This window comes from Lepidothrix coronata, unplaced genomic scaffold (assembly GCF_001604755.1).
Source record: "Lepidothrix coronata isolate B3197 unplaced genomic scaffold, Lepidothrix_coronata-1.0 Scaffold1, whole genome shotgun sequence".
NCBI lineage: Eukaryota > Metazoa > Chordata > Aves > Passeriformes > Pipridae > Lepidothrix > Lepidothrix coronata.
This window is the reverse complement of record NW_016690181.1, coordinates 11,817,738-11,842,927: the sequence shown is the minus strand read 5'-3', so window position 1 is coordinate 11,842,927 and position 25,190 is coordinate 11,817,738. Positions and strand designations below refer to the sequence as shown.

At 39.5% G+C, this 25,190-nt stretch overlaps 1 protein-coding gene across 2 annotated transcripts in view; it reads left to right on the top strand.

The window, feature by feature from the left end:
• MOB2 (MOB kinase activator 2) overlaps window positions 1-25,190 on the top strand; it is a 113,907-nt gene that overhangs the window by 22,631 nt on the left and 66,086 nt on the right. Inside the window, exon 1 of one of the 2 annotated variants that reach the window (XM_017811911.1) lies at window positions 4,331-4,637. The exons of the other annotated variant lie outside the window; for it this stretch is intronic. Coding sequence (XP_017667400.1) covers window positions 4,588-4,637 — 50 coding nt within the window. The 5' untranslated portion in view covers window positions 4,331-4,587. Of the gene's footprint in view, window positions 1-4,330; window positions 4,638-25,190 lie in introns of those variants that run through there. 2 annotated transcript variants of the gene reach the window in all.

Sequence of the window (25,190 nt, the reverse complement as noted above, 5' to 3'; positions counted from 1 at the left end):
TTTCTGCTGACATAATACTCCATAATTGGGATGCCATGTATCCTGGGGACAGAAATGGATTCTTTCTGTGGATGGTCACATGTAATCTTTTGGTAAAGGACTGACTTAGATTGCCCATTGCTGGATGCAGCTGTTAGGTCTGAAATCCTGTTTATTGAATAGGTGATTATAGAAGAATAATGATAAATGTCCTCCCTCTCTTAGTGCCACAGACGGCCAACTTGTGCTGGCCAGGGGACCAAAGGGAAGTTAGGAAGTGGGATATGCATCACATACTGTCTATTGCCACATGCTCCCAGCCAGATGTTTTGTTATGTAAAAATCTAACGTGTACTTACAAATCAAAAAATATGTCTTTAATATGAAATGACATGAAGTTCTTGACTAAAATCAATTACAACAGAATGTTCTTAATTTGATATCTTTGCAAATTGTACTTTGTTTTGTGTGACTCACTGAAGATGACTAATTTTGTTCACCCTAAAGTTACCTAGCTGTTCAGAGTACATTCCTTGTGACTCAGTTCACGCTTAAAATTTCTGATTTTGTGCACTTTTCCACAGTAATATTTGTGCTTCCAGGATGCAAGGGGCCATGTGTTAATACACTTGTTACAGGACCAAGCATGCTGTGCTCAGGCACAGTGCTTTAGAGGTCTCCAGAGTGTTGTGAAATGCAGCCATGTAGGTTTATCAGGAGCAGCTGGTTTTGTTCTGTGGATGGATCCATTTGGGGGGAGGGGGGAGTGTGCTGGTGGCTTTTAGAGATTAGCTGGTGACAGTTTTGCTTGGGAAGTGTACCAAGTTTTAGCAGAGCTACTGTAAGAGAGATAGGAGCTGGAAAGGGACAGTGAAAAAACACAAGCTCTACTAATCTTTTTGTGTCAGAAGAAGCCTTCAGGATTTGGTTATCTGCATGTGGGTCTAATTGCAGCCTTGATTAGAGGAGTGTGTAATACTTCCTACTGAAATAAAGATCTGGCTGAACTGTTGGACACACAAAGCCTAGATGAGGCATCAGAGCAGCTGTGTCCTTGTGCAGGCGAGAGGGAGGCTGTCCGGTTTATTGGATCTTGTCAGATCATGGCAGTGCATGCTTCTTAAATCCCTCGGGGTAGGGAGGGAGTGTTGAAGCAGGGGTGACTTATTTTAGGTAAACAGATTTAGACAGCATTCCATTTTCTTGTTCCTTTCCCACTGAGAAATGCGGGAACATCTCATGGAAGGGTAACGTTTGGTCTTCAAAATGTTCTCGTCCAGCCTTGCGGTGTTTTGTGGGCAGGAGCTGCGTGGCAGGTACGAGCTGGGCAGGGGGCCTGCAGCAGCTCAGTTAGTTTTGGTGCCTTTTGTTTAACTTCAGGAAGTGGTGGATGAGTGTTTGCTTTTAATGCTATTCCTACTCTCCTGCTTCTCCTCTCATTCTTTTTCCTAAGCTTATATTGATTCAGCATTGACAGTAAGCATTTGCTGAACTTACTGCTTCCTTTTGTGTTAAAGTGTAACCGTGATTTTTTCATAGTGAAAGAGCAGTGGAAGATTTTTGTGATTAATTCTTGGCTGTTGGAACTCCATGTATTTGGAGGAACTGAGAGGGGTTTTGTAGCATCTTCAGCATTCTTGTAGTCTGTAATAAAGTTATTGCTATGCTCAGGTCTTCTACCTATTTTTAATATATGAAGCAAATGCTTACTTAGCTCTCCAACTGAACAGAAGGGACTTGAGAATAATGCCTTTCAAACAAGTACCATATTCTGATTAATTATCATTATCTTGGGCGGGACAACCTTGCTCCTGCATGTCAGAGTGTAGTTCTATACTATCTCTTGCTGTGCTTAGAGAACTTCTGAGTATTACACCGGAATGGATTCTTCTCTCTCGGAGAAGAAGGTCCCTTGTCTTTTGCAGCTTAGGACCAGCAGATATAGTACTAACTGATTTGAGAAGTGGGAGAATGATAGATATATTTTGGAATTGTAAATTAGACATAAGAGATAAGTCAGTAAATAAAATCTCTTCAAAGGAAAACACGCAACATTTGAATTGCAGAGGAGGCATAGAACAGCTGTGCTGTACATGAGTAAGAAGTTGTTCTGTGTATGTGAGTGCCTGTGAGTGTATGGCTGTGACAGTAACTTGGTGTCCAGAGTTATACAACTGGAGGTCTTAATCTTGTATTGTAAGCTTTTAAGTAGCATTTTTCTCTCCCTCAGAGCAGAGTCATATGAAAAGGCTGATTTAGGCTGTGGTGCCACTGAGGAAAAGGAGGATGGGATTTTCCTGAATCAGTTCTGCCACTACCAGAATACTGCTGCTTGGTTAGTTTGTCATCTTTAGGAGACTGAGAGATGCTGCACCAACAATTTGTGTCTGCACTCAGTGAGTGGGGGACAAGAACTCTGTGAGATGAGGAAGAGAGTTAATGGGACCAGAAAGATACAAACATGCCTTTTCATGTTGATAATAACAAACTGATTGTAATTTTAGAAAACAGTAAGGAATATGTTACATATGGCTGAATAGTCCCAGATCTTAACACAAAACTTAGAAGTTTTGGAAGTAGAAGATCACTAAATGAAGAGGCTGATAGCACTTGGATGATTCTTTAATGAAAAACTTCATTGAAAAATTTGAAAGAAATATTTTGAACAAGTGATTTGTGTGGATTGAGCACTTAGGAGAGAGATGCTACATCCAGCTCTCACCTGTTTTCTAAAATCAAGGCTTATAAAGTCCTGTAGTTTCATTGTAAACTCGAAAATTTTTTTTTTCCCCTCCTCACTGTAGTGCTTTAGTCAGTGTAATTGGGAACATTTTACAATAGTAATGAACTTGGCAAGAGAGGAGCCCTTTGCCTGCTGCCAGAGTAAAGCAAATAAACAAATAAGGAAAACAAAAGAAGATCCCTCCCTGTCCCCTCTGCGGGTTGCAGGAGCGGCTGGCACCGCTGGCTATGCTGGCGGAAGGGTGGAATGTCCTGCCGTGCATTCCACGCAGATGGCCTGGACCCCAGCCACCCCAGCAGAGCAGAAAATACCATGCTTTCAGCCTTGCCACTTGTGATTTAATTGGAACTGAAGCAAACTTTAAAAAATAGTACATCGTCAATTAAAACTGTTTTTCTGTGCTTCCAAAAATTACACAAGGCTTCGCTCAGGAGAAGCTGAATTCTTCCATCATACAAACATTACTAGGACCTTCATCTTAAGGATAATATCTTTTCTTTTTGGGGTACCTTGCCACTAAGAAAGTCCCGGTATCTCCATCTGAACAGAGCACAGTCATCACCTGAAGAGAGTAATTTTTCTGTATTCCCCGCTTCTGGTTCTCAGCAAAATATTGGCCTTCTGCTTTCAAAAATGGTGACATAATGCTTCCCGTGTTGCAAATACTACTACTGTTGTTCAGGAGCATTTGAGACTGCGGGTTGTATATATATATGTGTATATATATATATATATAGTTGTGATGATCAATACTGACTCCTGATAAAACAAAAGCAAATACACCTTGTAGTACTCTTGCAGAAACTTGTGCTCTCAAACTCTGAACTGAGTTCTGAGTATTTTATATATTAAGACTGACTGCAAAAGAAATGTGCTGGTTCTTGCAAGACCAGGTACTCATCTGAGCTTATCTTGCAGTTTGTCTGTAGCACTGGCTACCATAACAGCTTACCACTAATCACATCTGCAGGTAGCATGAGAGAGGAATGGTGCTTTTTTCCTGTAGCTTACGTATTGTTTGGTCAGTCACCATTAAGGAAGCAAAAGACTATAACCTTAACTAAAGGATGCAATAATGATGCTTTGTAGTTATTTATCAGGCAAAATCTGACACCATTAGGGAAGTAGAACACCCTATTCTTAATTGAAGGATGTGATAACGAAGCTTTGTAGCTGTTTAGTAGGCAAAATCTGTGATTAGTGTCACGTATTGTTTTAGAATGTGGAGAAGGAATAGCTAATGTTTGTGGGATGAAATAATTTTAGAACATGGAAAACTATTTCACGTAATTCTACAGTGAAGTCTTTGCACTGTGGAGCACAGGCTGGGTGGTTCAGTGCTTCCTGATATTTGGTAAGAAATCGTTCGTCACAACTGATAGAAGTAAAAAAGCTGGAGTATGGTTTCCACTAAGCATTTAATGATGGGGAGGACAGTGCTGTTTAGTAAACTTAAGTCCAAGTGGTCTGTTTACACAAAATATTTCAAGAATGCTATGCAAATCCATATATTAGAATAACAAAGCAGAGATCAGATTGTCTCCTTGAGGCCAATGGCAGTTGAAGGCCGGTGCCACCTCACAGCCATCGACAGCCTTGTGAAACCCGGAAGCACCCAGTGTGCAGGTACCTGCCATCTGCATGTCCCCACCACAGGAGTGCAGAGGGAAGGGTGAAACTCCAATATTCCTGGGCTTGCAAGTTTGCACTGTGGCCTGCTGTATGAATTCATGGGGATTATGCAGCTGTGAAAGAACACAACTGCAAACTGGAGGTATTTCCTTGTGGCGAGAACAGCCAGCAGCTGTTGGATGAGTGTCTTTTGTTGGCCTACCAGAGTTTGAGCCAAGTTTGAGTATTGCAAGATGGACTTTTTCAAAAAGTTTGTGTTGCACCGGAGCATTTTTATGTGCAGGTGAGTGCATGGCAGTTACCTCTGCATTAGTTTCACGCTGAAGATGAAAATGCAGCAAAGAGCTCCAAAACCAGCAGTGCATGGTAAGATTCGGTGTATTGCTTTTTCAGGGTTTATACTTCAACCTACAGCTCTTAAATTCCTGCTTATAGCGTTTTACAAACCTTCACAAGATGGTTGTACACATCAGTTTGCTTCACTTTTCCACGAACATGGTTTAATGGTACACGTTCCATGCTCATGTTGGCTATGACTATGCTAGGCCTCTAATTTACTATGAAATGTTTTTCCCTCGGTTTAACATTGCTTTCAAATACAAACAAGAGGACAAATTATTTGCAGTACCAGATAAACATGTACTTGGCTGTCTGATGAAAAACTGTCTTTCATTTTTTTTAATCTGTGTATATTTCATAATGTCTGTTGTTCTAAAATGTCCAAAAACAATTACCAAAAACAAATCAATGCTGGATGATAATTATAAAAGAAATGTACTGCCCGGAACCGCTTATTCGAATATCGCCTTCCTGCTAACTACAATTAGAGAGAAAGGATTACATTAGCCACTCCAAAAGGACAGCAATCCCTGTTGTAACAAGCCGTGTAGCTTTTCCCACTGTTCTCAGCATCCCTTGGCCTGCTGAGTCAAGCTCAAGAGAGAAACTTGAGAGTACACTGTACGTTGCGTTGTGAATTGCTATTTCTTCGTTAGCCAGAGTTCTTCACCAGGATTTATAATTGTGATGCTGTGGATTCTGTTAACTAATTAATTTTAGGTTCCGTTTAGTTTAGCAGTTCTTCTCGATGATGAAACAGTTTTCCTTGCCTGAGTTACTTGGAGGAACATCTGTGCACCTACTCTACCAAGGCCTTCCAGGAGGAAATAGTCTCTGAGCTCCCTTTTTTGGGCAGGACGGGATGGTTGTGGGCACAGTAGCAGACAGCTCCAAGTGGGGGTGGCACCCACTGAGCAGGTGAAGCTGCTGCTGCCACTTGTGCAAGCTTCATCCAGCAGGCCATGGAAGACCAGTGCCGGGGTGCTGTCTGATTACTTAAGGGTTATCCTCAAGGAATAGAGGTTTTTCAGCTTTTTGTGTGTCCATTTAGCAATGTATTTCTCAGCACTGGAAAATCTCTGAACTTTCCTTTTAAGGGTAAAATAAATAGGGCAATGTACTGTCCATAAACACAAATGTACCAACGTGCACTGCTGTAGTTACTACAAAAGAAGAGCACAGGTATGAGGGCACATGATATCCCATTTAGTTAAGGACTGGGAGGTGTTTGTGCACAAGTACCACATGTATTTGAGACAACTTAGGCTGATCCAAAATATGCCCCAGTTTTAAAAAATGTCTTGCATAATAAAGTTTACTAGTTGTTTTTTTTTGCAAACTGATGGTCTAAGTCCTTGAAATAAGTTGTTCATATGAATAAATGAAAGAGGGAGTATTTCACAACAGCATTTCCATCAGGGCTTTCTTATAAGTGTAAAATGAGAAGTAACAAAGTAACCTCAAATATGAAAGTGCAGGTTGCCTCTTTAAACCCTGTTCTTAAATAACTGAGAATAGAAAAAAAAGGAAATAGTTCATATTCAAAACATATGCAGTCTCCACAGTAATTTCTGAAGCTGCTAAATCCTCAAATCAAGAAATGAGAAGGTGAGATGTAGAGTAATATTGCTAAAAGAGAAGGATTCCGTGCTTTTCACTGCTGCTAATGTATGCTCTTCCAGCCCCCCCATCCCCAGTGACTCCTTGGTTGCTTTTAGGTATTGTAATGCACCAGGGCCAGTACTATGAAAGAGAAATGGAGAACACTGTTGGTACCAGAGCACTCTCTGACTGCAAGTGACTGGGGATTTGCAGAGTAGGAAACGATGCAGACCAGAACCCCAGCAATCTGTTGTTGGGGAAATACCGACTAAGAAAAAGTAATAAAGTATTTTATAGAATATTGGATGGTATATGACTACTTTGTTCAGCATAACAAAAAACCCCAAACAAACAAAAAAACCAAGGAACACCTGGTGTTCCTGGAAGTTGTTGAATTCATGGTTATAGAGCCTGAATCAGGTGTAAAGCAGGCATTGCATAGGTGGCAGAAAATACAGTCTGCATTTGGTTATGATGAACTTGTTCCATAACCTATCACAGAGACATGAAGGTGAAAAGTTATGTAGCTCTCCACCTTCACTGAGTTCTCGAAGAACCATTTCTGATGAGGACGATAAAGTATCTCTAAACTTGCTCCTTGCAATTAAGTCCCCTTGTATTTCCAGATTGGGTAAGGGAGAGAATTCTGCTGTGTCCGTATTGTTATAAATATTTGCTCGGAGAATTTACTAAGAAATGCTGGTGAACATGGAATGAAATACTTTTCTTAGAAATTAAGCTGCTCTTGATGTGACTAACTGGATTTCAGGTTTTCTTGCTATCATTACAGAGGGCTTGTTTAGGACTCTAACAGAGCTGGATTTTTATTTTTACTTTGGCCATTAGCATGCCAGGTGACTTCAGATACATCTCTCCAGCTCCTTTGTCTTTCACTTCCCATTTTTAAAATGGTAACTTTCAGATAACTCACAGAAATCTGCTGATAAACTTAATTTTTGAAAACTCACATATGGTTATATCCTTGAGATATTTAGTCTGCATCTTATTAAGCTGGTAAGAAGACTGAAACATTGGTAAATATGATAAATATCTAGATAGGCTGAGGGACAAATGTAATTTTTTGTTTATTTTTTTCTTCAGGATGACTTTTGTATCAACAGAGGCTGTGGTGCCAGAAGATGCAGCACACCTTGAATGTTAGGGAAGTGTTGCTACTGGTAGCTCCAGACTGTAGTTGAATTTCAGTGTATCTTCCCTCCCCAGTGCAAGATTGGACTACATTGGTTGCACTTTGTTTTCAGTTGGTCAGTATGGACAATAGTTTTCTACATGAGCTTTGCTCTCACTTGTTGATTTTGGAGGAACTTTGTGGGTGTTGGTTCTACGGAGATTATTAGCACAGCACCTAAGGGATGGCTGATAACCTGCATTTACTGTTGTAGCAGCACTGCCCTAGGCCTGAAGAAGGAGCAGTAGTCAGGAAAATAACTTTTCATCTGCTAGAAAGAATCTTGCAAATCACATTAAAAATATGTTTAAAATATTTTTTTTTAATTCTGTGTACATTTCACACTCTTCAGTCTAACAGAGAATTTTTTGCTTGGGTAATAGCCTAATTTGCAGGAACACCATTGTGCAGAGTGATGACGAATCCTGGAACTCTAGATTCCAGCTAAATGAAAAAATTAACAGCAAACCATTTGAAGAAACAAGCTTGACATTTCTGTACCATACAGATGTATTTATGTGGGTTTCTGAAGAATTGTATTTTATAAATGGAATATTTTCCCTGAAATAGCAAAAATGACTTCTTCTTTTTCCTAAGCAACACTGTCAAAAAATGCTTATATTTTGATTAACTGGATAATAAGAAATAACTGTACTATTGTAGCCCATAAAATAAGTGATAGTGAGGATGGTGTTTTGAAACATAATGATTTCAATTCAGCTTGGCTTGTTTATATATTTTAAAAAGTAAGCAAGAGTTGGCAATAAAGCTACTGTTGTATTTTGTTTCTAAGTTATCTGTGAAACGCTATCAGGAATTTAAGATACAGCTGGCATTACAATAAGCAGAATGACTTCTGGCAGCATTTACAGTTGAGAGCTCTAAACAGTATTTTGAGTACTTGACTTTTCAGGGTTGATAAATCTCCTTGCACTTCATTTTCAAGGGAGCCTCTGAAAAAGGCAGTGATGCAGCAGGTTTGTCAGAGAGGCATCCTGGCACATCCTGAATTTTTTTTGCTTAGGGTATCTCCAGACCTGAGTCAGAGGGAAGGAAATGTGACACTCAGGTCCTGTGGCTTCAGCTTAGATTTCCATCTACTTTGTTGCTCAGGTTTTGAGTTTCTTATTGTTGCTTTACTGTGGTAACATGATAACAAATGGACACATTTTTCACTAATAATTTTTCCACAGTAGTTGGGATGGCTTGTCTGAGAAGAGGGATGTAACAGCAAACACCATATTTAAAATTAGTTTGTCACTTGTGTTTAGTTGTGGTCGGAAAACATAGTACCCTGATTTTCATTAAAAACCTTCTTACCTTCACTCTCAACTTTTAAATCTGCAGTGCATTTGCCTGTTAGATAATACATGATTTAAATGTGGTGTTCATGACTGAACATTTTCAAGGGTGATTTCCCTCTGCTGTGGACTACTGCATCTTCACAAACAGTTTTTGCAGTCTCCAAGAAGATAATTATTTGAAAAATTCCAGCATTTAAAGAAGTGATTTGGGACTGAACTTTATTTAAGAGGAAGGCCACCACTAATATTAAGGATCTGAAATATTAATTCATCTCTTCCTGACCTGTAGATGAACTAGGCTTCAGTTTTTTTATTTAAAGCCGTCTTTTTGCTGTCAAGTAAGAATGCCATCTGATGTACAGGGTGCTTCTCATCAGACTGTGAGATTCACATTCTGTTGGAGAACCAAGACCTCTATGAAGGGGAAACTCTTCTCTCGCTGCTGTGCTGTGTTTAAGCTGCTGCCCTAAACTGACAGCAATGCAGAGCTGTGGAGCTTCTTAAGCTTAGCAAGTTATAAATGGTATTCATAACGACCTTGGGAGATGGGTATTGTGTGTCCCAGGCATACACAGAGGAGAGATGGAGGGTGTTGTGCTTTGGGTCTCTTACTGGCATATTTCCCAAGGAACGTTGTGCGGCCTCAAGCAAATCAAGAAGATACATGTTTACATGAGGGATGATGCTGCTTCTACTGCAAGTATAATTCTGGAAGTGTAATGAGAATGAGAGGAAGTGGAGGACTTCCTGCATTAGTTTTTGTGGCTGTGTGAAGGGGCTGACTAAATTGCAGCTCTGTTGCACAACTGAAAAAAGTTATGTTAGGCTCAGATAAGTCTCTTGAGATGTGAACTAATATACCTCTTTGTGCTGCGTGAATCGTGGTCAGATTTTTATTAACCTGGAAGTCAGAACAACAGTAATAATGGCTGAATATGCTACTTGTCTCTGTATTTTACCTTAAGTCAATTACTTTCTCACAAAATGCATTAGTGCTAGAATATGTCTTTAAAATACAATTCACACCATTGGGAAAAACTTCCCCAGTAAACTGAGTATTTAGCATGTAAGTAAAGGGGCTGTGTAAGTTGGGAGAAAGAAAACAGTCATGGGGGACCTTTAACATAGTGGTGATATATCCCTCTTATAGGTCTCTAGGCAAGAGAGGGAGAAAACCTAAATGGGAAGGGATTAGTTTTATTGGGGAAAAAGCTCAGGATGTATGTGGTGTGCTGGAGGGAAGATGGTTTCTTAAATTCCTTTCTGAAACTTCCAAACTAATTTTAACTAATTACTAGATTTTGGGTTGTGCTTAATGATGTGCCAAGTAAGGCTACATGATAAATGATTGTATTTGACTCCTGCACTATGGATTTACAAAGCAAATTGATGAAATGTTACTGAATGTATTTTATTTATTGTCATTTTGGCGATGGCTATTAAAATGTTAATCATGTTTATTTGTTCAATATTTGTTTTATAATATCTTTACAATGGCTTTAGTGAGTGTTTTTTCTATTTATTCAATGTACAGTGTTAGTTTCTTTTTCAACTTCTAATTTTGCATGTATGATTTTTTTTTTTTTAATTAACATCTAGGACCTTGATGAACTTTACTGTAGGGTTGAAGGGTGATTTTGAGGCCAGTATGTGAGACATTTAGTTAAGGTGCAAGGAGAAGTGAAGACAATTTCTCTTCTGCCTTTGACCTCTGTGCTTTTGTGGGGGTGTGCTTTTGTACACTGTACATGATACATAGGAGAAGTGCTTTGGAAAGTGCCTGTTTAGAAAAGTGCTTTTTTCATATCTGTGGATGAGAAGGATTAGTGTGCTGGTCAGCTCGTCAGTGAGAGAGCTTTCCGAAAAGAGTACGGCGTGCCAGATTTAATTAGCTCAACCTTGCTGGCTGACACTGGGGTTTTTTGGGTGGTCGTAACCATCACTCAAATAATTTCCAGAATCAAATATACTTTAGCCATGGGGGAAGTGGGGGGAACCATAGGTGAAAATAGCTTGTTGTATCTGGGTATTTTTTAATCAGAGAAAAGAACACTTTCTGAAAATCAACTTGATTTTCCTGTCATTGTGCTCTACTGCAGGTGTGTATATCCTGTATTAAACCAGGCAAACTAGAACAGTCCTGGTTCCCAGCAACCCAAAGGGTGTGTGTTTGCCTTTGATAACTGCAGTATGTTTAAAATCACATATTTGAAGGTAATTGAGGAGTCCTGTATTTTCAGTGCAGAATAAGATGGATTACGTCATCTGTTAAGGATATAATGCTGACGTTGCCAATTAGCTCGACACAAAAGGTTTTATGATGAGATACTGATCTTGTGGTTCAGGTTACTGTAGAAAAAACGGAACTCTCTAAAGCAGAGACTAAAGACAAGAATGGCACTCACAGTATAAAAGCTGGTCCATTATGTAACATTAGGATGAAAAGCAGCAAGGAGAAGCTGAATTTCCAGAGTCCAGGTGCTTCCCTGTGTGCAATGCTATACATAATGCAGGAAATAATATAAATGTGCATTTAGAAGAAAGACTGAACATTGTTTTTCATATTCGTTGCAGGCCACATATGTTTATCTTTTTTGTGTGTGTTGATGTCTTTCTCAACAGTTTTACTCAGAGAATAAAAACATGGTTTTACTTTTCTTTAAAAGGAAACTAAGTTTGCTGTCAGTTCTTCTTTGTCTGCCTTTAGTTATTTTATCAATATAGGTGTGAAAGTACAAAACATGAACTAGTCTGCCTGTTCAACTGCATGTGCTATGAATCTTCTCTAGCATTGGACAAGGACAACATTTTGGAGTATGCTGGTCTCCTCAAGCTTTATAAAAAAGATCTCAAAGGTCAGAGCGAGCATGCTAATTAAAAACAAAAATGTTTTCTTTATGTATGTTCTTATATCATAAATTAAGAAATACCCTCCATTACTTTTATTATAATTTCTATGTATTGCATGAATATTACTTTCCCAGGAAGTGACTGAAACTCCCAGTTAGTATTTTGTCCAGATCCTTTTATTTAGGAAGCTTGTTCCGATTGACTACTTTAAATTGTAGTCATCAAGTGTTGTCACAGTATTACAAACAAGGGCTCAGGTTTTTTGACTATTTTAAATTGTAGTCATCAAGTTTTGTCACAGTATTACAAACAAGGACTCAGGTTTTTTAGCTGCTTACCCTCCTTTGCTGGAATGGAATGGTCTTCCTCCTTTTTTTGTAGTTGAGAGCTGCAGACACCATAAGCATAACTGTACTTGGCATGAAACCTCAGACCAGGAATATCAGTCAGGTACTGGCAACAGAATTATTTGAAGTCTTTGGTTACTAAAGATATAAAAATAGTGTAACACATAGAAAGACTTGTCAATAAGTCTTATGTAATCTGTCCTTGCAGACCACACTTCTAAGCTGACTTCCTTTCAAACGTGCAGAACAGGCCTACATGGATTAAAGGTCATGGTACGTGCATTGCTGTCAGAGGGCATCATGATGGCAAATTGATGCATTTTGTTCCATGCCCTCAGCCTTTATGGGTTGTAATTTCTGTGAAAGGTGGAGATGAATAAACTTGTCTCATTTTATTATTGTGAGGTGAAACAGGCGTGAATTTCTCATGGTTCTGAACTTTCTGCCCAGTTCTTGTGCTCTGGGTGAATTATCTGCCTAGAACACTCTTCCTGTAATCACACCATTTGCATGTAGTTCTCTAACACAGCTGGGCAGTCTGAGTCCAGGCTTATTTTTTATGAAGTTTTGCTGTTTTAACTATTCACAATGGAGAGGATGTGCTGAAAAGTGCATTTGGAATATGCTTCTGTGGACAGACAGGTCTGTCCTGTGGTTCATTGAAGGGATCTTTGGAATGTAATGAATTTTTACTCTGTAGGATGATAAATCTAACTGAAGTTGTGGATTAAAAAAAATAATATGTGAGTTCCTGCTAACCCTTTGATGCAATGGATGCTTTTCTCATGCTTGCAGACTTGAGTGGTTCAGCAGGCACAGTATCTCCTCACCAAAGAAACTAAGCCTGTGGCAGGTGAAGTAAGAGAATGATAAAGCACAGTGGTCTGCCAAGCAGAAAGATACTGTCGTGATGGCAAAGCATGTGGCAGCACTGGGGCTTTCAGAGAGATAATCGAGCTGTGACGCTTTTGATTTCTATGGAAGAAATTGCTAGAAACATGATATAGTTTTATCTCAACAAGACTGACTTGGACTAGGCTAGGTGTGTTGTTGCTTCTACTGTTGCAGGAAGAATTTGGCTGCATCTCTTTTTTTAAAGTGTATATATAGCCTTTCCTCAAAAAACCCCAAACCTACAACCACTTTACAAAAGGTGCATCTTTTCTCAGCTTCAGTGTGTTCCTTCAGTTGTGTGGTGATGAGGTTACATAAGTTAAACTGGGTCTGTCTACTCCTGAATGCAGTGACTAGTGCTCCAAGTAAACTAATCCAAACCACTGCGTCTTGAGATGTGTGCAGAGGTGTAGCTGAAGCACTGTAGGGGGCAAAGGAGATTATGATAGTTTGAGTAGCCTTTTTAATAGGTTCATATGGGGGCCAGAGTGAGAACAGTGGCTTTGAAACTTTTATGTAGGTGTCAACTTTAGACTAAGCTTTGATTTCATGAGAAGTAATAGCCAAAGCATAATTTACACAAAGGATTTTCACATGCCAGTGACAACAGGTACTTTTTCTTTGAAATGCCATTTTTTTAAGGTCTTCAACATTGTTAATACACAAACAGGTTTTTAGCCTTCTGTCCTTACATAATATTTTATTATTAGCAATTTTGGTTCTGCTCCATGAACTAAAAAAGTTCAAATACACTTCTGCATTTTGGAATAAAAAGACTGTGTGAGTGAATTCTTTGGTTTTTTTACATGAAGACTTGATAGTTTTATCTAAAAGACTACAGTGGGTAAAGGTGAAGTAAATTGTTTCAGGTTATGTGCTCGAGTATATTTAAGCTCTTCTGTTGGTTTTAAAATCTATTAATAAATTAAATGTTTTGTTCTGCTGTATCTGTGCTCTTTTTTTGGTAACAGCCATCAACAGTGAAAATTACAGAGGACTTCATGGAGGCTCTGAACACTTTTCATGCCGTAAAAGGCTGCTTTTTTTTTTTTTTTTAGCTAAAGGAGGCAACCAGGATATTAACTGAACAGCCTAGGATGTGTTATTTTATTTAAAAGAGAGAGCCTATTCTCCACAGAAGCTTTGTGTAAAGTGACAGGTCATTCAGAGTTGGAGCTCAGAGAACAGGAAGAATAAAATATTGAGTGTAATTTAAAACAAGCACCTCTTTTTAACATACAGATTCGAAGGGTACCATGCGGCAACAGGTCAGACCCTCTTCCCCTTGTCAGCTGAGTAATCGCTTTTTATTTTTTTCCGATATGATCATTGCTGAGAAATGAAACTGAGACCGGCCTGTGGGTTGCGGTGAGTGACATGACGGTCCTGCCTTTCCGGGGCAGGGGACTGAGCAGGCAGCGGGCTCCCTCTGCAGCTCTGGGGAGGTGCTCTGTGCTGAGCTCGGGTGTTCTGCATGATTTAGAGAGGATGGAGTCAGCCTCCAGCTATGGGCGCTTGTTTAAGTGCTTACAATGTCCTCACAGTGACTTTGAAAATCTTCTGGCAACAGCTGCCAGCGGGGGATGCGGGGCTGAGATCTGGCTGGTCCAGCTCGTGCGTGTCAGAAAGGTGATTGTGCTTCTGAAGTGATGCACTTTCCTCTGTTTTGAGTGGCACGTTTACATTTTTTTTCTACATGTTCAGGTACGGTGCATTCAACCAGTTTAAACTTTGTGCTCCTTAATGTTCCAAGCAAACTTATCGTTCAGCCAAATTTTATCTATGTTGCTAAAAGCACTGCACTTTCAGATTGGGTACAGTATTTCAGTCAGTATTCAGACTTTCAGAGTGTTATGAATGTCTCAGTGAAGCACCTGACTGAAAATAGAAACGTTGCAAGGTTAAATCAGAGAAAGTAAGGTGATTACTGTTAGTAATCAGTTATTAATTATGATAGTTTTATGAATTCCAAGTATCGAATGGACGTGGATATGTGTTCTTTAAGTATCTTGGGTTTACTGTAGAAAAGAACATCTCACGACACTGTCGTATGACTGCTGTACTGTAGGTGTTCTTTTTAAATTTATTTTTTTTATCTATTTCTCCTTACATTGCTAAAAACATGAGCTGTGTCTGTAGTGCTTTAGTGCAGCAGCATTTTGGTTTCTGGAGTCTATATGTGCTGGCATGGTGTTACAGTATATAAACTTGGAAACATCTTTGTAGCCCTCGTGGGGAAAAAGCAACATAAAAAAAACACGGTAAAACCAAACCCTGGATATCGTAAGGGCTTAAAGGGAAGCAGGAAAAACGAGGTACGTATATGATGCAGAAGTTGCTGTTTTTCCCGTGCGGGCTCTTTCAGCAGAGGGCAGTACTGGCTCGGTTGGCTTTAACGTCCCCAGGCTGCACAGTCATAGACAGCAGTGTGTGGGGGCCAAGCTGATCTCAGTACAGGCTTTTAGGAATGGCTGAATGTGGACATTCAGTTGAGTGAGTTTGTAATAGGTGGCCGGAGGAGGATTGTGAATAGCTTTTGGAATACCTGTGTGAAATTACAGTCAATCTAGTATCACAAGATGAAGTTCTGTTAGTCACTTATCCATTCTTGATGGCAGAGTTGCTGTATTCCTTGGTTGTCTGCTCCTCATCCAGATGAATCTGTCTGTGATTCCCTGTTTTCCTGCTTACATAGAGAGTAAACCTAGTGCACAGGAACCACCAAATGAGATGAAAGCAATGTCTCCTCTGGACCTACTGCATTTGCTATCAGCTGATTCAATGCAGGATAATTATTCCATTGCCACAAAATAAAACAGCTTTTCATAGAATCATTCAGGTTGGAAAAGACTTCCGAGATCAATGAATACAACCTTCGTCTGATGACCACCTTGTCAACTAAACCACAGCACTTAATGCCACGTCCAATCATTCCTTGAACACCTCCAGGGATGGTGACTCCACTTCCCTGGGCAGCCCATTCCAATGCCTAACAGCCCTTTCCATGAAGAAATTCTTCCTAATGTCTCACCAGAACCCCTCCTGGTGCAGCTTGGGGCTGTTCTCTCATCCTGTCACCTGCTACCTGGGAGAAGAGGCCAACTCCCACCTGGCTGCAACCTTCTTTCAGGTGGTTTTAGAGAGCAGCAAGGTCACTCCTGAGCCTCCTTTTCTCCAGGCTAAACATCCCCATATCCGTCATCCACTCCTCATAAGACTTAGCTCTCTAGCCCTTCACCAGCTTTGTTGCCCTTCCCTCCAACACCTCAATGTCTTTTTTGAAGTGAGGGGCCCAGAACTGGACACAGGACTCAAGGTATGGCCATTTATTTTCATTTTATTGGTAATCTCCTACTGCTTGTTTTTCTGCTGGGGTAGAATGCATTTAAGAGGTTATCTTACTGTGTGACTGATGACAAAGTGTCAATATCAAACATATCATTAATTGTAAGCTCGGTTTGAAGTCCTTTGCCCCTGGAGCCTATTGGAATATTCTAGGCATCTTCCACAAGGTGGAGCTTTAAGGCTCTGCTGCTGGGAATTTTTCCCTCTTGACTAATAAGCATAAGGATGAATGGAGTTTATGAAATCTCAAGAGTTTATGCAATCTCATAAAACAGGTATAAAATGACTGTTTCAATGCTTTTCAAGAAAGCAAGTTAAGTTTCAGAAAAAGCAGCAGACTCGAGAGATATTTTGGACTCTTTAATATGTCTGAGTCACTGGAATTAATGTTGTGAAAGAGAAAAGGAAGGATTGGAAAAAATAGTTCTCATTACTTATTTATTATTTTGGTATTACTGTTTCTTTGCTTCCAAACTGACTTGAAAGGTAGGCAGAACTAGACAGAGAAAAGCATTATCAAAATACTTGCTAAGTCTTCATTTATTGGGAGGAGATTTTTTTTTTTTTTTTTACTTTAAGCAGTCCTACCCTAAGAGAAGAGGAGGAAACTTTAGATAACAGCTATTGTGATAGATTTAAAAAAAGGCAGAAAGCCTATTTCTTTCTTTTGTGCAGCTTTCTTTTCAAGTATGAGCTTTGTATGCCCTTTCTCTAGAGGAGTACCTTTTTCTGTTTTGCACTCTGCCTGCCAGAAGTTGCATCTTGCTGAATTCTGGAAAAGCTCTACTGGTGTTTCAGGCTGTGTTTCAGTAATCAGTTATCTTGGGCTTCCCATGTTTCTTTGAGCATCCGAACTGTGTTTTACTCCATTGCCATCTTGTCGGAAATCCCCTGCTGGTAATTTTGTTGGAATGGAATTCATCATCTGCTCACTGCGCTGCTGCTGGTAAGACAATTTTATACATTAACTAGCACAGACATGTGTGGACATGAGCTGGTACTGTGCATACAGAAGCTGGGAAAGAGTTTAGCTGGAGAAGGGGAAGGAGAACTGGATGGGGGGTAACAGCAGAGAGGGAGAAACCAAAACCTCGAGTGTCTTTCTTGTCCAGCTTTCCTGCCTTGAACTTATTTGTTACTTTTCTGGTAACAAATGTTAGTTATCTATTTTTGCCACATGTCTTTGTATGAAACAAACCTTAAGGACAAGCAGTTTACTGAACACTTGTTACAAGTGCTCTTTCCCTCTTACCTGTCTTCTGTAAACTATGTTACTCTCAATGTATTTAGACCAAGAGACTTTATTAGTACTTTCTACAGGGTCTGTCTTGTCACTCTGTGCTTGACTTGAGTTGCAGTTGAAGCTGTGAAACATTTTTTCACAGTAAATTCTGTTGTTTATTTAATTCTTTGCAGGTGGTGTGTTAGTATGCAAAAGATGAGAAATTGGTTATGATTTTTCATTCTGTAGTTCAGGAGTCTCCCTAGGTTAAGAACTGAGACCCTTAAGAACTTGAAACAGAAACTGCATGTCAGGAATCTACTTTCTCCCTTTCTAATGCTGTTAGAGCTCTATCTGATGGTCCTTTCCAGTTTTAGACACAGAAAATAGCATATGGCAAATGCAATAAAAACCAGATGTACTTTATGCCTAATTACAGTGAGTTAAGAGCCTCTATGGACAGAGTGACTGGAACTGATTTCTAGACTTTGTGTAGGCCGGTGGCTGAACTATTCTGTAACTCTTTTGCATCTTGCTGGATCTGCTGCAGACCCAAGTTTAAACTTCAGTTTTCTGCAGATGCTGTCGCAGTCTTGACGTGTTAAGAACTGTCTAATTATTTTTTTCTCTTGGTTCCACTTCTTTTTTTTCTTTTTTTTCAGGTGTCCTTGTCATTTAGTATGTTCATTTGACACTGGCTGAGCAGATATATTTGTTCATATGGAGAATGTGAGGGGCCATTTGGACAATTTGAAGAAGAGCCCTACTCTGTAATATAATGTTGGGTTTGATTTCTGAGCCGCAACCTCAAAACAGACATTTGACTTGTGAAAAAATTAAGTAACGTGAGTAGGGTGATGGAGTGAGCTTGAAATCGTGACGTTCTGGGTTTTTTTTCCCCAGGTATTACTTGACATGTGGTTGTTTATGGGCAGGAATTCTTGCCCTTCTTTCCCACTGCTTCTCCCAGTGTAAATGTCCAGTTTCCGAGGATTCTAAGTATTCCACCCCTTCTCTTTCTTAGCAATAGCAGAAAATACCTTTCTTTTCTGAAAACAGCAGCAGTATTAATCGCTTAAAAATATTGTAGATGCAAGCTTTTGCATAATCCATAGTTTTGTAACAGCGAGTGGTTCTATAGCAATCAGTTCTAAACTCCAGTGGCTGTCTGTGGAGTTGGATAAAGAATTACTCATTTTCTGTTCATAGAAACAGTGATTTTGACAGAGTGTTTCAGGGTGAGTAGAGGTAATAAAGCCAAGGATGTTGAGGGTATATTTACTAGGGGTAAATACTCACATTTTTATATTACATGAGCCAATGCCCTATTGCCAAAACATCCCAAGGAGACAGTTTAGAGACATTCCTCTGGTAATAGAATACAGTCAACTCAGAGCAAAGATTTTTTTTATCACTTATTAGCCAAAAGCTTGTAGTTGCTTTATTTAAACAAACTTCGGTATGAAGATGTCAAAATAGCAGCCTAAACCAGATGCTTCCAGAGAATACACAAGGAAAAGGGGCTAAATGTGGCTTAACCATCCTTAGAGAATGGTATAGGCAGTTGGTGACTGTTTAGTTGGATTCCCTTATGGTCCCTTTTCACTGTAAGTCCTATTTTCAGAATAGAATGGGAAAGAAATCCAGTGGAGCCATTTATTTAGTGTCAAATTAGTGTGAAAAATCCCTGTGCAGCTTACAAAGAGAGAAGGGAGATAAAATGAGTTTTTAGGATGATAGTGGAAAATGTCATTACTGGGAGGATGGATGCTATAATATAGTTGCCTGTGGCTTCAGCATCTGTTTTTTTCAACTTTACTAGTCCATAGGGTTGGTGTCCTATCTTCTGTATGATTATCTTGCATTATTTTCATGTTCCTGGTGGACCTAGATGCTCACAAAACTGGGAGATTAGCAATATGAACTTTATCCTTTTGTTCCTGCTCTTCTTGCACTCTTGTCCTGGGCTGTGATACAGTTGCTATTAGAGTTTTTTCTGCTGAGTTCCAAGATGCTGAGATTAAAGGAGAATGGTCATTGCACATTAAATGCTAGACTGATTGTAGCTTTAAAACCAGAATTGAAAACAGGTACATGGAAGTAATGCTTAAGTTCCAATACAGCAAACTCTTTTATTTCCTCCTATCTTGCCAAAAATAGTCAGTGCAAAATTATTTGTCTACTTGCCCCTAAGGCTATTACAGCTTAGCTGTAACTATTGGACCAGGCATGTGCACTTCCCATCCTACTTTAAAAGCAACAACATCTAGAAATTCACAGCTAAAGCAGTCATCATCTCCATTAATCATAATATGTGTTCATTCATATTTGTTATTTTGCTCCGTGGGTGTATCCTGGTAGATGATTGTCTTCCCAGGTGTCAGGGCAGTCACTGTTTTCTCTACTTTCCCTCAGCTACCTGGGCCTTCTTTGGGTATTTAAATTCTGGGGGTTTTTTTCTAGGTTTTCTTCAAAGCATGACTAATTGTATGAGTTTTAAAAGGATTATACTTTTTTTTTTTCATTTCACACTCTTACTCCTGTAAAGTTTTTCAGACAGCTGCTGGCCAGGGAGTCAACAAGGGAAAGGTTGGTATGAAAGCTCAGGCCAAGGGTGTCATCGGATGACATGGCTTCAGATGAGAGGCCAGATGTGTCATACCACACTTGCTGGATTTTGGTCTACTATCTGTAAACCATCCTCACAATTCTCTGGCTTTTGTCTCAGTGTCTGATTAATAAACCATTGACTTAAGAGAAACTGTCTTTCCAGAGGCAAGGGGTGAGAGTTTTGGATCATTATGGGGATCCTTTATGTGTCCTCTTATGTTGCATTGACTCTGTAGCTGATGGACTTAATTTTCTGTGATTTTAGTAACTGGTTCAATCCAGCTATGTCTGATGTAGCTCATATTAGGTAAGGTTTGTAGGACCATAACTGATTTCAGTTTTAAATATAATTTCTAGGTCAGATTTTAAGTTGATGTAGGTCATGTCCTAGTGGTAGCCAAACAATGATTATGGATGTATATATTGAATTTAAATAATTTCTGATGAAGCTGCACCTTTTTTCATCTGCTGAGAAACTAAAGAAGGGAAGAGAGAAAACAGGAACTTAAAACCAGTTCATCAGCTACAGCTATTACAGAGTAAATGACTGTAAATCACACAGTGGATATTTCATAAGAGCAGATAAATCTCAATTAGACAATCCTAAATGTTTGTGGGAGGTGCTATGGATATCATCATGTACTTAGTATATTATCCTAACAAACAAATAGATCACACCCCTTAAATGAAAGGAGTTACTGAAAAGGATTTGAACAATTTTGAGGTTAGTTAGGAATTTTTATGCATGTCTTTGAAAAGGGTTGTTTTCTAATAATGTACAAATGCTAAGGAAGATAAAAACATACGTGATGTAAATCTGGTCAGGCTATATCATGTGGCTTATTTATAGCATTTAGTTTTCAAACTTTCCGAGAAAGAAGTGGTGATTTTTTTTTTTTCTTCAAGATAGTTCTTGTACGATTCTTTTTGTTTTTGTCAAAGTGAAACTAAAGAAATCACCTCACAGGCAGTATTATGACATGTAAATGATGAAAGCAACAGAAGGACATGGTCAACTTCCTTCTAAAATGAGTGGTAAACCTAAAAAACAAGAACTTGACTAAAAAAAATGCCATCACCAGTGTGATAATGGCACTGCAGTGCTTCTAGATTGTGTTGCTTTTCCCACTGTCCTGGTTTTGGCTGGGGAGAGAGTTAACTTTCTTCACAGTGGCTGGTATGGGGCTGTGGTTTTGGATTTGTGCTGAACACTGGGCTGATAATATAGAGATGTTTCTGTTATTGCTGAGCAGGGCTTACACAGAGCCAAGGCTGCTTCTTCATTTCGTATTGCCACACTGGCAAGGAAGTTGGGGGTACACAAGACATTGGGAGGAGACACAGCTGAGCCAGGGGGCCCAAACTGACCAAAGGGATATCCCATACCTTGTGACATGCTCAGGATGTAAAGCTGGGGGGGGGAGAAGGAGAAAAGGGGAGACGTTTGGAGTTAAGGTGTTTGTCTTCCCAAGTCACCATTAGGCGTGATGAGGCCCTGCTGTCCTGGAGATGGCTGAACACCTGTCTGCCCATGGGAAGCAGTGAAGGAATTCCTTGTTTTTCTTTGCCTGTGTGCGCAGCTTTTGCTTTCGCTAATAAACTGTTATTATCTCAACCCCTGAGTTTTCCAGCTTTTACCCTTCCAGTTCTCTCCCCAGTCCCACTGGCGGGGGAGTGAGCGAATGGCTGTGTGATGCTTGGTTGCTGGCTGGGGTTAAACCACAACACCCACCAAGGAAGATGCATTTTTTTTTTTTATTGACCTTCAAAAAGACAAAGATGCATTTTGCCTGATTTTTTCCCACCACTTTCCTGATCGTTTCCTTTCAGGGGCTGAATTTTTAAGATCCTTTCTGAAATTGGGAAATTTTCTGTGCTGCTGTAGCTTCCCTGTAACTTCTCCCTTTCTACTCTAGTTGAGTTTCACTGAAGTTCTGCAATTTGTTCTTTCCCTTGCAGTTCATTTCCTAAAGTAATCGTTCTAGCCAAGAGCTGCATTACAGTCTTCCTGATAGCTCCAGTCTTTAAATGGGGAATTGGCTTTGCTTACTGCATTTGATTTTAGAATATTTATGCCTAAATATATTCTACTCTGAAGCATGCAGCTTTATTTCAGTTTTAAACCCTCTTGGCTCTTGGAAGTATTATTTCATTATATATATAATAAATCAAGTAATGTCATTGCCTTTGATATTAACAGAGTTAAAGGAATCCTGAACAGATCTTACTAAACTTATGAAACTGTTCAGTGAAGCTTCAGTTGGAAACAAAGAGAAAAATTTAAATTTTTATTTTTATTTTGGTGAAATTTTTACTTTCTCAAATAAAAGATGTCAGTCATTCCCTCAAGCTTGTACATGAATGTATAGTGTTGGTGATGAAACTGTATTGGTCTTTGTGATTACAGAATAATCTGGTTCCGTTGTCTCAGAGATAAGGACTAGTGATCTGGGAGAGTCATAGTTTGAAAATAGTTCATTGTAGGGTGATGGTCCTTAGTGAAATCAAGTACATAAACTTGTGTTTGTCACATTTCAGAACATCTCCTGAAGATGACAGGGATCAACAGGACTCAAACCTATCACCTACCTTTTTATTTTGCATCTGCTTGTCAAAGTAGCATCTGCTTTGTTTGTAGTAAAACCTGAGGCTCTGGTTGTCTGTTAGAGCATTGCTTAAGATCCCTTTCCTTTGCCCTTTTATTGGCTTTCTGTAGGGAGTAGATTGTATAAAGCATGCCCCTGGAAAGCAGAGGCCGTTAAAAGGTTTAAGACAAATTTGTTTGAAGACAAAGAGGGCATTGAGGAAAACTGTGGAGAGGGATTGAAGGGCTTTCCCAGCGCAACAGAGCCTTGTCTGTGCAGGACTCAGCCTGCCTCTAAGTTCCAGCAGGCTGCTGAGAAGCAGGCCAAGAAAAGACTCTCCAAGACCCTGTTCCCTTCATCTGTAGTCTGCCATCTGGACAGAGGATGGCTAGAGGGTTCCTGGAACGTATAGAAAGGAATCTTGAGGGCTGAAAATAAATGCCACTGGAGACAGGAAGCGTCTGAGACTAGGAGGGTTGGAGGAGGGGAGCTGCTCTGTGGGTCACAGTACTGGTAAGGGTGAGGGGCAGATAAGGGGAGCTGCTGTGCTGTTTTGGAAGGTGAACAGCCTTTCCTTAGAAGCCTAAGCACCCCTCCATTTACTGCTTGGCATATGTGAGGGCATCTTAGTTGTCTGTTACAGGAGTTCACCTGGGTGATTTGGATCTTTTTCCCTTGTACAAAGGGTCACTTAAATTTGTAGCTCTTGGCATATTAGAGATTTTGAAATCAGAAGGGTTTGCAGAAAGATAAAATTGTGCCAGCCAGTCTTAAATTTTATCTAGATTGTTGTCATGAAGCTGTGAGTTACTTCAGTGTGGTGTTTGGTGGGGTCTGTTGCAGTCAGGTGAGATGATGATATGACTGGGCTATGTTCCCTTGAATTATTTTTCTCATGTACTAAAGTCACTGAGCTAAGATATTTTATTCCTTTAGTGTGCTTTAATAAGTGTTGTAATAGAGAATAATATTCTGCCTTTCTGAGTTATGAGGATGGCACAGTCTTTCTATTCTTCTCAGAATGGAAATGTCAGCTAATCATATCACCCATCTTTTCTTCCTATGAGAGCCTGTTAAACCTCCAGAGAAACCTTAGAGTGAGAATTCTTTGCATCACCTATTGCACATTTTTAATGGTAACCAGCCAGATAACTGAAAATGGTTTTGCTTTGTGTGCTGGCCTGTGAGTATTAAGTTGAAACGAGGTAAGTTTTCATTTCTCAAGATGTTTCAAAGAATGTGGTCGTGAAGCAGCTCCTTCCTATTACTGTGCTTTTCAATGCACACAATAAACATCTCTTCACAGATTTCAGGGCCATTATCCTCTAAAGGATGCTCTCAGAAGGCTCAGACTTTCTGGGGAAAGTTAGATGCTATGCATAACTGAACTATTTTCCTTCACTTAAGACTTCTGAAAAATAAAAAATGAAAATATCCTCAAATGTTTATTGTATATCCCATGTGAAAGTGGTGGTGTGTTTCTTATTAGTGACCTTGGCAGTGGAATGTGCATTGTGTCAGCACTCCCTGGTCTACTAGAGCTGAGCTGTAGCTAAAAGTCTTTTCTGGGTAAGAGAGGAGATTCCCAAAGCAGTTATTTTATCAGCTAAGCGTGTTGGCAGCTTTCTTGGTGAGATCACTGCAGGTAGTTTATTATTTGATTGAAAATTAATGGGGCAATTAGAGCATGAGACCTAAGAGTAGAATATGCAAGTTTGGAATGAAGATCATGTCAGTGAATTAACAGAAGTTTTCAAGTTCCTCACTGTACTTGTTCAGCAAATAAGCCTGTTAACCTGATGTTTTAACACACTTTGCTGGTAGGATTATGTAGCTGAAAGACCAACAGAAATCTTAGTCTACAAATTCCAATTTACATATTGATTAATAACTCCAAATTTGAAAACCAGATGAATATTATAAACTTCTTGTAATGGAAAAAGTAGGTCCTTCCGCAGCAACATCCTTACTGCTATAAGGCTTGTCTTATTTTTGTTTCTCTCTAAATTGCTCAGTATATCATCACTTACAGTGTATCAGTAAGAACTGTAATTATTCCGGAGGCTCCACACACAGTTACCATTTGAATCTGTAATTAGGGAGGTGCAGGGTATCTGTGCTCAGGTTATGTGTTTCTCCAGCTGCAGTATGTATTTCCAAGTCCATAGCACAGAGTACAGCTGCATAGTGTTGCAAAGTGAAATACCAATTTATAGGTTTAAATGCATCTTTTTCTTGAGGGGAAAAAAATGAATAATGGATAATATGATCTGTGTGCCAGCTCATTAATTTTCATATAATTGTTTAAAATTAAAAAAAAAAGATAAATCCAAAATCCTTATATGTTTTAGGATTGAATACTGGTAAACTGGATTCTTTGCTAAGTTTGAATGTGGCATGTCCTTTGCATTTGCAAACTTTCCCCCCTATGTCCATAGTCCTTCCTTAGAGCAGCAACTTGCCAGAAAAGGAATTTCAGTAGCTCGCCAGTGTTTGCATGAGTTGTTGCTGATTCTTTGCTGAAAGTATTTTATGTTGTGCATATCTTG